This window comes from Epinephelus lanceolatus, chromosome 21 (assembly GCF_041903045.1).
Source record: "Epinephelus lanceolatus isolate andai-2023 chromosome 21, ASM4190304v1, whole genome shotgun sequence".
NCBI lineage: Eukaryota > Metazoa > Chordata > Actinopteri > Perciformes > Serranidae > Epinephelus > Epinephelus lanceolatus.
In genome coordinates this window covers 5,350,954-5,363,788 of record NC_135754.1, presented here as the reverse complement: position 1 = coordinate 5,363,788, position 12,835 = coordinate 5,350,954, and the positions used below count along the sequence as shown (strand labels likewise).

At 40.6% G+C, this 12,835-nt stretch overlaps 1 protein-coding gene across 1 annotated transcript in view; it reads right to left on the bottom strand.

Moving 5' to 3' along the window:
• Nucleotides 1-12,835, bottom strand: part of ryr2a (ryanodine receptor 2a (cardiac)) — a 259,999-nt gene that overhangs the window by 6,305 nt on the left and 240,859 nt on the right. Inside the window, exons 107-113 of the mRNA XM_078163436.1 lie at nt 11,360-11,493; nt 10,031-10,091; nt 9,303-9,449; nt 8,198-8,332; nt 4,871-5,027; nt 2,954-3,018; nt 2,682-2,782 (exon numbers count right to left, since the gene is read on the bottom strand). Coding sequence (XP_078019562.1) covers nt 2,682-2,782; nt 2,954-3,018; nt 4,871-5,027; nt 8,198-8,332; nt 9,303-9,449; nt 10,031-10,091; nt 11,360-11,493 — 800 coding nt within the window. The remainder of the gene's footprint in view (nt 1-2,681; nt 2,783-2,953; nt 3,019-4,870; nt 5,028-8,197; nt 8,333-9,302; nt 9,450-10,030; nt 10,092-11,359; nt 11,494-12,835) is intronic.

The window sequence follows — 12,835 nt, the reverse complement described above, 5'->3', positions numbered from 1 at the left end:
AGTCAGGATTTAGAGTGCATCATAGCACTGAGACAGCTCTAGTTAAAATTACAAATGACCTTCTGATTGCTTCAGACAAAGGACTCGTCTCTGTTCTTGTTTTATTAGATCTTAGTGCGGCGTTTGACACAATTGACCATCAAATTCTACTGCAGAGACTGGATCACTTAATTGGCCTAAAAGGTTCAGCACTAAGCTGGTTTAAATCTTATTTATCTGATCGTTTTCAATTTGTTGACGTTCGTAATGAATCATCCTTACGTACCAAAGTTTGTTTTGGAGTTCCGCAAGGTTCTGTGCTCGGACCAATCCTATTTACTCTATATATGCTTCCTTTAGGTAACATCATTAGAAATCACTCTATAAACTTCCATTGTTATGCGGATGATACACAGTTGTATTTATCGATGAAGCCAGAAGAAAGTAATCAATTAACTAAACTCCATAACTGCCTTAAAGACATAAAAAATTGGATGAGCACCAATTTCCTGATGTTAAATTCAGACAAAACTGAAGTTATTGTTCTTGGCCCCAAACAACTCAGAGACTCTTTATCTGATGACATAGTTTCTCTAGATGGCATTGCTCTGGCCTCTAGCACTACCGTAAGAAACCTCGGAGTAATATTTGATCAAGATTTGTCTTTTAATTCTCATTTAAAGCAAACCTCACGGACTGCATTTTTTCATCTGCGTAATATTGCGAAAATTTGGCCTATCCTGACCCGAAAAGATGCAGAAAAATTGGTCCACGCTTTTGTTACCTCAAGGCTGGATTACTGTAACTCTCTATTATCAGGTAGCTCTAGTAAGTCCTTAAAAACTCTCCAGCTAATTCAGAATGCAGCAGCACGTGTACTAACAGGAACTAAGAAACGAGATCATATTTCTCCTGTTTTAGCTTCTCTGCACTGGCTCCCTGTAAAATCCAGAATTGAATTTAAAATCCTACTGTTAACTTATAAAGCTCTAAATGGTCAAGCTCCGTCATATCTTAGAGAGCTCATAGTGCCATATTATCCCACCAGAACACTGCGCTCTGAGAACGCAGGGTTACTCGTGGTCCCTAAAGTCTCCAAAAGCAGATCAGGAGCCAGAGCCTTCAGCTATCAGGCTCCTCTCCTGTGGAATCATCTTCCTGTTACGGTCCGGGAGGCAGACACCGTCTCCACATTTAAGACTAGACTTAAGACTTTCCTCTTTGATAAAGCTTATAGTTAGGGCTGGCTCAGGCTTGCCCTGTACCAGCCCCTAGTTAGGCTGACTTAGGCCTAGTCTGCCGGAGGACCCCCTATAATACACCGGGCTCCCTCTCTCCCTCTCTCTCTCTCTCTCTCTCTCTCTCTCTCTCTCTCTCTCTCTCTCTCACTCTCATCCTATTACTGCATCTTGCTAACTCGGCCATTCTGGATGTCACTAACTCGGCTTCTTCTCCGGAGCCTTTGTGCTCCACTGTCTCTCAGAATAACTCATACCGCAGCGGTGCCTGGACAGTGTGACGTGTGTGGTTGTGCTGCTGCCGTGGTCCTGCCAGATGCCTCCTGCTGCTGCTGCCATCATTAGTCATTAGTCATACTTCTACTGTTATTATACACATATGACTATTGTCACACAAGTATACTGTCTGATACTAATACATACTTTCAACATATTGTACCACAGTAGCCAGAACTATAACTATAATATTATTACTTTCATTAATGTTGTTGTAAGCTACTGTCATTACCTGCATCTCTCTCTCTCTCTCTCTCTCTCTCTCTCTCTGTCTCATTGTGTCATATGGATTACTGTTAATTTATTATGCTGATCTGTTCTGTACGACATCTATTGCACGTCTGTCCGTCCTGGAAGAGGGATCCCTCCTCAGTTGCTCTTCCTGAGGTTTCTACCGTTTTTTTTTTCCCCGTTAAAGGGGTTTTTTTTGGGGAGTTTTTCCTTATCCGCTGTGAGGGTCTTAAGGACAGAGGGATGTCGTATGCTGTAAAGCCCTGTGAGGCAAATTGTGATTTGTGATATTGGGCTTTATAAATAAAATTGAATTGAATTGAATGCCCTGAGTGGTAACAGTGCAGCACGCTACGCTTACACTCAATACTGGACCAGTTCCAAAAATTGTTGTTCCCATTAATGTTGTAGACATAAAAACATGGAAAAATAGGGTCCATGTTGAAAATGACCAAACTTATCCTTTAAAAAAACGCCAGCACTTACTACTACAACGACTGGTTGTGCAGAGGAAGGTCTGAAACATGTCTAAAATCATACAGCTGAGAACTGTGTCCACTGTTTTGTTGTTTGTTGAGTTTGCACATTATACATTCAGTAACAAAGTGTTCTGACATAAAAACATAAATAACAACACACACAACAGATTAGCCACATGTTGTAATGGGAGACATGTAGCGGAGTGGCATTAAGGATTGTGGGGGCCAGCTCCCAGAATCTTTACTGCGTACGAGGACCCTCAAACAACCACACTGGTGTTTAAATGATTTGTCACTGCTCAAAACATTCCCAGTTATAAATTGGAGGCAAAGACCAATGAGAACACAACATTTGTTGAGTCTTTCAATCAGGTGCATTGCACAAGGCAGGCATGATTATAAAATACCAGGTTATACTTCGTTAGAGGTACATGTACACACATACAAACACACACACAGAAACTCCAGATGTACTCACAGGTAGTTGGCTAGGTTGTGCTCCTGTAGCGTGTGTGTTTCAAAGCCATGTGGCACTGTGTCAAAGTAGTCATTACCTATTCCACAGATAAAACATTTTGTCTGGAAGAGAAAGATGGATGTTACGTGATTCTCGTTATACAAAACCTTTAACTGACACTCTTTACTTGTAACCATATTGGCTGTTAAAGTGCAACCAGCATCTGCCAGTCACGTGCTGTATAATACTGCATTGTTTTAGGTGGTAGAGAATGTATGAGTGTGTCTTTTCACCTCCATGTCTTCTTTCACTTGTTCCTGCTGGTCCCTCAGCTCTCCAAAAGCATCAATGATCAACCCTTGAATGTTCAGACCACAGATGGTGGAGAAATTAACTAACCAGACCACAACCAACAGCATAAGCCATTTGTTTTACTCAATAACCTTTAATAGTACTGGATCTTCATGTAACAGTCTTCATATTACTATCATACAATGATCACGACTTTATTTGGGTTTGTGGGAATCTAAGACAAAATGTTAAAAACAGCTTTAAAACAATGGCACTACAAAGTTTAACATGTAAAATGTGAAGCTTATGATATCATATTTGACTGATATAATCATCTGGTTGTAATTCTGGAATGAAAGAGAAAAAAATAAAGACAATTCATGCCCAAAACATGTCACTGCAGAAAAACACAGGTTCTAATTAATGCTATTATTTTCACTCGTGTCTGCTGTGAAAAGTCCTGCTACTTGTAGCTGCAATATGATGTTGCAATATGGCCAACTTTACAGCAGAAGTAAATATGCTTACAGCCTGGTACAAAAAACAGTTATGACCTCGATAGCTAATTTTCCCTGCTCCTGAAAACTGTATGGGGGTAAAGGGGTGCATTTTTATGACACACCCCTTTAAATGTTATTGAGGCTACACAAAGGGCATGACTGCTTTGAGTGACAGGTATGAGCTGTCCACTGACAATTTGCTATCACGGTGACAATGTTGGTAAGGTTATGCAACCATGGCATAACCCCAGAGTCAGTATAGTATAAGTGCAGCCATTGCTGTCACTATTTTAGTGTTTTATCAGTTCATGACAGTAACATTTTAGTCCCCTAAAAAAGTGTTATTCAGCATTTGGTTGAACTAAAAGATGTTCAGTTTTTCTCGTATATGTACATCTAATTGGTTAATGGTTTTAAGTCTGTTTTTCCGCTAGCGAAACTGATGTTAGCATTATTACTGTTAACCTTAGATGCACCATGCTAACCAAGCTAGAGGCCAGCATTAGCTCCACTCTCTTGTCCAAACATGGACACCTCAGGCTCCAAAAAAATACAAGATGGCGACCGTCAAAACACCAAACTCAAGGCTTCAAAATGGAAATCCACAAACCAGTGGGGTGACGTCACAGTGGCTACATCACTTAGTTTCTACTGTCTACAGTATGGCTCTTTAACGTGGATGTGTGTGGTTGTGCTGCTGCCGTGGTCCTGCCTGATGCTTCCTGCTGCTGCTGTGATCATTAGTCATACTTCTACTGTTATTATACACATATGATTATTGTCACATATGTATACTTCCAGATATATTAATTATAATATTATTACTTTCATTACTGCTGTTGTAAACTATTGTCACTACTGTCTGTCCTGCATCTCTCTCTGTCTCTCTCTCTGTCTCTGTCTCTCTCTCTGTCTCATTGTGTCATACGGAGTACTGTTAATTTATTATGTTGATCTGTTCTGTACGACATCAATTGCACGTCTGTCCGTCCTGGAAGAGGGATCCCTCCTCAGTTGCTCCTCCTGAGGTTTCTACCATTTTTTTCCCCGTTAAAGGGTTTTTTTGGGGAGTTTTTCCTTATCCGCTGTGAGGGTCTTAAGGACAGAGGGATGTCGTATGCTGTAAAGCCCTGTGAGGCAAATTGTGATTTGTGATATTGGGCTTTATAAATAAAATTAAAAGATTGATCGATTGATTGATTAAACAAATGCCGGCATGACCCAGACTATGATGTAGGCTCCGGACTTGTGTAAATTCCACAGACCCCTTTGATAATTCTAACAAAGCATCTTAAAACAAAAGGGAGTCAACCTCATGGGTTTGCACCCTTCTTTACTCATGGGGCAATGTGTGTGTGTGTGTGTGTGTGTGCGCATGAGCGTGCACATGCACACGCATGTATGGGTTGGACCTCTCACCCTGGATGATGGCCAGGAGGATAACGATGACAAAGAAGAAGAAGGTAATGTCAAAGATGATGCGATAGATCTCATATTCGTCACCTGCTGGGTCCTCAATCTGGTCACCAATCCCTCCACCTGCTCGCACACCAACATACATGTGGAACATGTAGCACTGTGAGAGGGTGAGAGAGAGAGAGAGAGAGAGAGAGAGAGAGAGAGAGAGAGAGAGAGAGAGAGAATTAACATGCTGGATTTGAAATGAGGACTAGTTGTGATTTTTACAACTCACTGAAAGGTGCACACCTTTTTTTCTTATTTTGCACTAAATAAAGTAATTTTTTTTTTTTAAAAAAAAGTGCAGGTCAGGATGACAGAAATGGGACTGACTAAAGAACTCTTTGACAACTACGTATTTAGTTTCAGTAAAAGGAAAATAAGTCTTCAAAAGTCAGTCAGTCTTCATCCGTGGAATGATTTTAGTGTGTCAGATGTGAGTTATATGGTCTGTGACCCAGTACATTCAACAATGTTTCCACAATGAACATTTGCAGTATGACCACCATAATTTGAGCAACAAAGTACTATAACAATAATGACTTTAAAATGAAGTTAAAAGTAAGGGAATAATGTGTTAATGGGAAAACAGGAAAGAGAAGAAATCTTAAATCAGACATACTGTGTATATAAAAGGAACAAGATGCAGTGAGGAACTAACAAAAGGAGAAAGAGGAAAGAAGATTGTAAAACCCTAGTACACTGAGAGAAAGATGCAGGCTAAGAGAGGAACAAGTGGAACAGAAAAGAAGAGATCAGCTCAGATCCTCTCATCCTGCTGGGAGTGTTGTTGTAAGGGATTTAATCACATAAAGGGAGGAGAGGAAAGAGCAAAAACCTGCCTGGGGCAGTGGCCCTTCATCAGTCTATCCCTCCATCCCACTAAGCCCCTGTCACCTTCCTGTACACCAGTTAGAACTGCCACCCGCGGCCCCTTAATAGGAAATAGAAGAGCTCTATGGAATGCTATGGGTGAGTGACTATAGGGGATTAGAGTGTATGTCCTGAAATTTCCGGGTGACAGAAGGCCCCCTCCCACCCCCAGAAAACACACACCATAGAGCCCTTATATAGTATTTCTTTCAGAAGGCTCTGTAGCAGAGAACAGCCTCATTATAGCAGTGATTCACTCTGTCTTTACCTGCTTCCTCCCTTCATCAGACAAGATGTGTCTAGATATTTGATTTGACACGTTTATGCTTCCTACCTGATTAAGCTAATATGCATTAAAGGCACAGACCTTTTTGTAAATGTTTAGACTAGTAGTAGTAGTAGTAGTAGTTTACACTACCAAAGATTAAAATGCACGATAAACCTATTAGCACTGTACCATGGCCTCTAGCATGAAGTCAGTGCCAGTATTGCTATCCTGTACCACAAAGCTGGGTCACTTTTAACCCTCATACCTACTTCCTTTTCCTTTTCATATCCAATTATCCAGGGCTATCACTGTTACTGTACCCAAGGAGCCTCAAACTGAGCTTGCATCATAGAAAACAAACCCAGGTTGGTAACAATTAAAAGTCATCTTTCTTATGGTCACACGCACTGTTGCTATTCCTACAAAGCTAACAGATGCCTGGAAAAGAAACTGACAAAAGAAAGCAAGTAATCTTACAGCATTTCAGCTGAACCACAGACAGAGCCTGAGGGTGAACACTGTCAGACTAAAAGCTCTGACCCATGACTTTCTGACCATAAATGGAGCTGGACCCTCTTTACAGACAGGCTCCTCAGGATGCTTCCTACTTTCAGTGAGGCAGGCTTTACTGATATTAGCAGTGAGAACAGAAGTGAGCCACGGCCCAGAGCAATGAGACTAAATAGTTGTGAAGAGACAAAATCATGGTTTCAAAAGGTAACTTCTGTGTCTTCAACCTGGACCCTATTTCCCATGTTTTTGTGTCTAAATGACTAATCGTAAAAAAATGTTTTTGACATTGGTCTAGTATTGTGTGAGAGTGCTGCAACCAGTAGCACCGAAACAGGCTGCAACATAACCACTTGAGGCATGTTCGCACCGTCAATTCATGTCCACTAATAGTGCATGGTTTTGCCACTGACAGGCTCAGATTATAGGCTTGGGTGACATCATGGTATTAGGGTATACCAGGGTATTTAGAAGTTACAATGGTAAGATTTTCAATAACGTCAAAACTACAGATGCTCATCTTTCAGTAGCTGTATTGAGGATGATATATGTAGTGCACATTACGCACCACCAGAGGTCAGTTTTTTATTGGTGGAACATTACAGACTGGAGTGTTAAGGGTGGGTTAGCACTGCAGACAAATGCAGTCATATACCGCATACCCTGGTAGAATTTCAGGAAGGCATGAAAAAATAGATACCACCCAAGCCTATCAGATTATTATAAGTGTCCGACAGCATCTCAGAAAGGATCCCTGGAGAGACAGACCTTTATGTGAAAGAGTAAGGTCCTTTTTGTTTAACCAGAAACTCTTACTCTAATAAAAAGATCTATCTCTGTAGAGATCCTTTCCATAATGTTGTCAGACAGAATAGAAAATTGAGCCTGTCAGTGCCAAACACAAGCACTTTTAGTAAATGTAAATTGATGGTGTGAACATGCCCCAAGTGGTTACATTGCAGCTGGTTTTGCTGAGGCTGGCTTCAGGACTCTCACTCAGCACTGGAACAATTTCAAAAATTGTTGAACCCATGAGCCACTTCAAACACGAAAACATGGGAAAATAGGGTCCAGGTTGAAAAATTCTGAAGTTACCCTTTGACATTTGACAACACCCAACTGCACAGATGTGAGAAATATATATATTCAACAAAAGCAATGGGCAGATTTTAGTTTCAGATTATTTCTTGAAAAGTCACCAGAAACGATCCGGCTCAGGATAGCCGTTGGTCCACATCACCGTTTTATATCCAACACTACTGCCTGTCACCAGTGCCACGTACACATTCATTCATATAACAGGACTGCTTCCCAGTGTCCATACATCTAACTGCTACCTGCTGAAAAACAGCATACACCAACTTACCCTTCATCTACATGTTATGAATTTCAAGTTCATTCATTAACCTTTTGTCTTGTTACGTGTTACATCAGATATTTGTTCCTGTCCTCATTTAAAATGCTGTCATTATGTTCACAGCTAACACTGACCAACAAAGTAATGCCTTAATGCTAAGATGCTGCCTTGAGCCATTAGACCTAAGGCAACTGTAGTTGCCATTCTAGTAAAGCACAATATGTTGGCAAAGTGTCGGACTGCACTACAGCACAGAAAGCTATACACATGTCACACTCACTGTCAACATGTCGTCACACTTCATGTCTGGCAGTTCTCCATCTTCACTCTTGTTGTAGAACTTCCTGAAGAAGTTGAAGGCCACTACTGTGTATAGGTACACCACCACTGCTAACAGGCCAACTGTTAACACCAGCTGGAAGACAGGAGAGAAGACAAGGCTGCTGTGATGCACAACAGTCTGGGTACAGAAAAAATACAACAACATGGGCAACTAAAATAACAGCATGTTTGTATGCTTTAAAAAATGTGAGATGGTCTCTAAAATACTTTATAAAATGGTGGTTAGTGGTTGATCTGGACACTTTGAATGTACTATTTCTGTGCTGGTGTTATTTAAGGTACTTTAAAACCCCCTTGTGGACAACAGGTGAAAAAAACTCTATTTGGCAGCAGGGTGGCTTTAACAAGCATGCAGGCGATCACTTTGCTTTCTTCCCTCAAGTTTGGATGTATGTACAGCAGAAATAGTCTGCAACACACTGGGAAGATACATTTTATTAAAGATAATCTGTCTTTAGTTGTTTTTATGGAGAATCGTTGAATGAGTTATTTGACAAGATTTACATGTCAGCTACAATATGGATACAGTATATTAGGGGTAGTATAATACAGAGTGCTAAAAGGTGGTAACATTTAAATATATGATTGGAATGTATTTATGTAACATTTTTCATACTGTGTTGATGCCACAGGAGTAGGGAAAAAGAGTTGCTATATGTGCTGGTATGTAAAAGGCAGAGAGCGAGTGGGGGAAAATGCATTTAATTCCAGGGGCAGTGAGGCTGGAGAAAGAATAGTGGCATCAAGGGCCGCAGCATGTCCTGGAGCAGCAGCGCATTTCTAGTTGCTGCCGGAGTGGGGTTGTACATTGAAAATAATGGGGGCGTATTTTTTGATGCGCGGCATTCACTGCCAGTTTGTTTTGGCCTTTACTGGACTCTGTTAGCTGTTTGTCAAGTCTGACAATGCAACATCAGACAAGGATTCTATGTTACTATGTATAACACAGTAGTTGCAGGAAGGTGTTTAAGTACAGACATGCAAATGCTGTAATATGTGTGTATTTTTTCGACCATAGTGTAGCTGGGTATGTCGTAGTTTACCTGTTTGCCATTGTGTGTGACTGAGGACAGGATGGTTCGGAGTGTCTTGAAGCCCATGGCAATATCGAGCAGATGGGCAGCAAAGAAGAAGTTGTTATAGTGACCCAGGATGGACATGGTCATATACCAGGCCAGATACAGGAAGGACTGTATGGTGCGAGGGACAGTGAGGTTAGTTAATACAGTTACATAAGGACAATATCAATGTTCAGTTTCTGGCTGTATTTATATGGCTTTTCAATTTTGGCACAGATTAGTGTATCAGTTCACGAAAATGTCACATGAAGTGATTGTTAATGATCCCAGAATTTGACGGGACCAAAACTTTGCATAAATGAGACAACAGTACGTTAGAAAAAGCCAGAGGTAAGCTGGTACTATATTTCCGTATATATTGTTGATATGCTTCAATATCCGCATACTGCAACCTTCAGTGAAAAGCAATATAGTATAATATATCGAAAGTGCGGTTAATTTGAATCAGAAATCGGAAAATGTCTGCAAAGATGGCAAATCAAGCCTCAGTTTGACATTTTATTATCATTCATTAACAGTTTACAGTTTAATTTTTATTATTGATTAAATACCTCTGGAATGCCTGCTGACATCATGATAATATTTAAATTCTTAAATGTAAAGAGGCAATGTTTTTGAAACCCTGTTACTTCCAATCCACATAATGGAGCCAGACATGGCTGCTAAATGATTTTGTGCCTCTACATACTTACATTGTCTGTGAACACAACCCCCAGCTTCCAGATCTGGTACTTGACATCAATGGAGTTCAGCCTGAAAACAGATGGAGAAGAGGCTCACAGAGGACGATCATGTGTGAGACCATATGACCAACAGAGGACCCTGAGCCTCTGAAGAAGACCCAGCTTTCAGGGTGAATAAAAGTCCTGCTTGTAAAACCTGATACTATTAACTCCAAATCCCATTTCAAGTGTGTACAGATCAGCCTACTGGAAATGATTCATACTAATAAAAAAAAACAGGTCTTTCTGTTCTCAGATTAGAGCTGCTATTCTGCCTCTTCATATTGTAACAGGTTGGTGGGCTGCTTTGAAAGAAGAAAATTTTGTCCAGTGTGTGATCTGAGATAAACAAAAAAATTAGTTTAATTTTGCTTTTTACTGCCCTTTATACTGTAAATTGTACCGTGAACTTTTATTAATGACATACAGGGCATGGGCGGCTGTGGCTCAGAGGTAGGGCGAGTCGTCCACCAATCGAAAGAGCAGCAGTTCGATCCCGGGCTCCTCCAGGCTGCAGGTCGAAGTATCCTTGAGCAAGGTACTGAACCCCAAATTGCTCCCGATGGCTGTTTCATCGGTGTGTGAGTGTGTTAAAACTGAGTAGCAGGTGGCACCTTGTATGGTAGCCTCAGCCACCAGTGTATGAATGTGTGTGTGAATGGGTGAATGTGACTCGTAGTGTAAAAAGCGGATGACTAGAAAGGCGCTATACAAATGCAGGTCCATTTACCATTTACAGAACACAAGTGGATATGAATGACTCAAGTCATCTGAAATGGTTATTTAAATATGTGGACAATTGAGCTGTCCCATTTTTCAGTGAATGTATGGGAGGTCAGGATGACCTTGTATTAGTAAGCGGTGGATGGTAACTATGGTTGCTGCTTTCCTGAATTATATATTTATTTCTTGTTAAATAAAATTTAGTTTTCATTTATTCATAAGTAGTATTTATTGCTATGTATGTGCACTGACCTGAACAGCATAAAAATGACCTTTCTTTAATCATACAAAGAAAACTGATTAAGAATATAGATGTGGATGCACTTTGACTAAGTTTGTCCTGGCAGTGTATGATAACTACGGTCAGCCCACCGTGAAATGCTGCAGCCATTGTTAACATTATTACGCTTTGGTGTAAAATATTTTGTAAAATTTATGATTTAAAATCAAGCTTTAGTGTGCAGGTACGTATTATTACATATTTGTGTCTCATAAACACATAAACGCACACACACGCGCACACACACGCGCACACACACACACACACACACACACACACACACACAGAGTACTCACACAGCAGCCAATGAGCTGTCTCTCCTGGGCTTTCTCTTTTTGTGAGAGTCGCTGAAGTCCAGAGCAGCCTTGTCCATTCCCAGCAGCTCACTGATGCGGTCATGGCCGTAGAACTCTCCATATTTATCCATCACCTGAGGAGAAGCAGGGAGAAAACACTTTCCAGTAGGACAACAGCTCAGGTAGAATAGACTGTATTTTTCGCATTGAACGTCATTCATACAAGGACAGATGACAAGATGTCATCTGTCAACAATACAACTACTATCCTCATTTTATGGCAACCAGTACATACACTTTGTTTTACTAGAGACACACAGGGTTTAGCCTTAATCTTCAATTTAATCCTTCCAGGATTACAGCAGTAATGTAAGTCATTTACAAAAGAAAAAAAGACACCTTATCTCGTTATGATGAGTTACTATCTCATAAACACGACATCAGGATCTTGTGTTTATGAGAAAAGTTCTCATAGTTATGGAAGACTGTTAACGCATGAGGTTATATCCAATAAGTATCTTTCCATTTTTTCCATCAATTTTGTGTAACCTCTTATCCTCTTAAGGGGCTGGAGCCTATCCCAGCTGACATTGGGTGAGAGGTGATATACATCCTGAATGCGTCACCAGACTTTCACAGGGCTGACACATAGAGACAGACAATCCCTCATGCTCACAATCATCTGGCGGCAATTTAGAGTCACCAGTTAACCTAACCTGCATGTCTGTGGGCTGTAGGAGTAAGCCGGAGAACCCATGGAAAGTGCCATTCATTGTCCCCTGTCTTATCCTCTAGCCAAGGTTAGCTGTGACTGAAACTATCTTTTCTCATAATTCAGAAAACATTTTTTTCTTTTGTGAATGCAGTGCGTTTTCATATAAATCACCAAAGAGGCAGGAATAGAAATGAAAGAGCAACTGGCTGCTTTTGTGGGTTTACTGAACAGCTGATCAGGCAGGAGAGGGCCTCACTGAAATGTGGCATAAATAATCATAACATGTAACATGTATGACATAACTGTACAGAGAAAAGAGAGATGGAGTGAGAGAGACTTTGTGTGTGTCTGTGCATGTGTGTGTGTGAGTGTGAGTGTGAGAGAGGGAAAGGAGTTAGATCATGTCTGTCAGAGAGAAAGGTAAATGTGGCACACCTCTGTCACAATAAACTTTAATGTAGTTTGTGATCAGTGATGTGCAATTATTTTGTAATCTTGTTACTGGTTACAGAGGAGAAATTCAGTAAAATGTATCTACACTGGTGTGATACAACCAGCTGTATAATGACTCCTATGGTCTAAACCCAACCTAAATATAACAGTCAATGAATATACAAAAAATCTAATGAACATCTTCCAACACCTGTCCTGAGTCTATGGTAGCTCAGTTATACGTCCTCCCTGTTCCACAGTTAAAAACTGAGTGGATGAGTTGAACCTTATCTGGGGTTGTATTCACAAGACATCCTGAATCTAAAAGA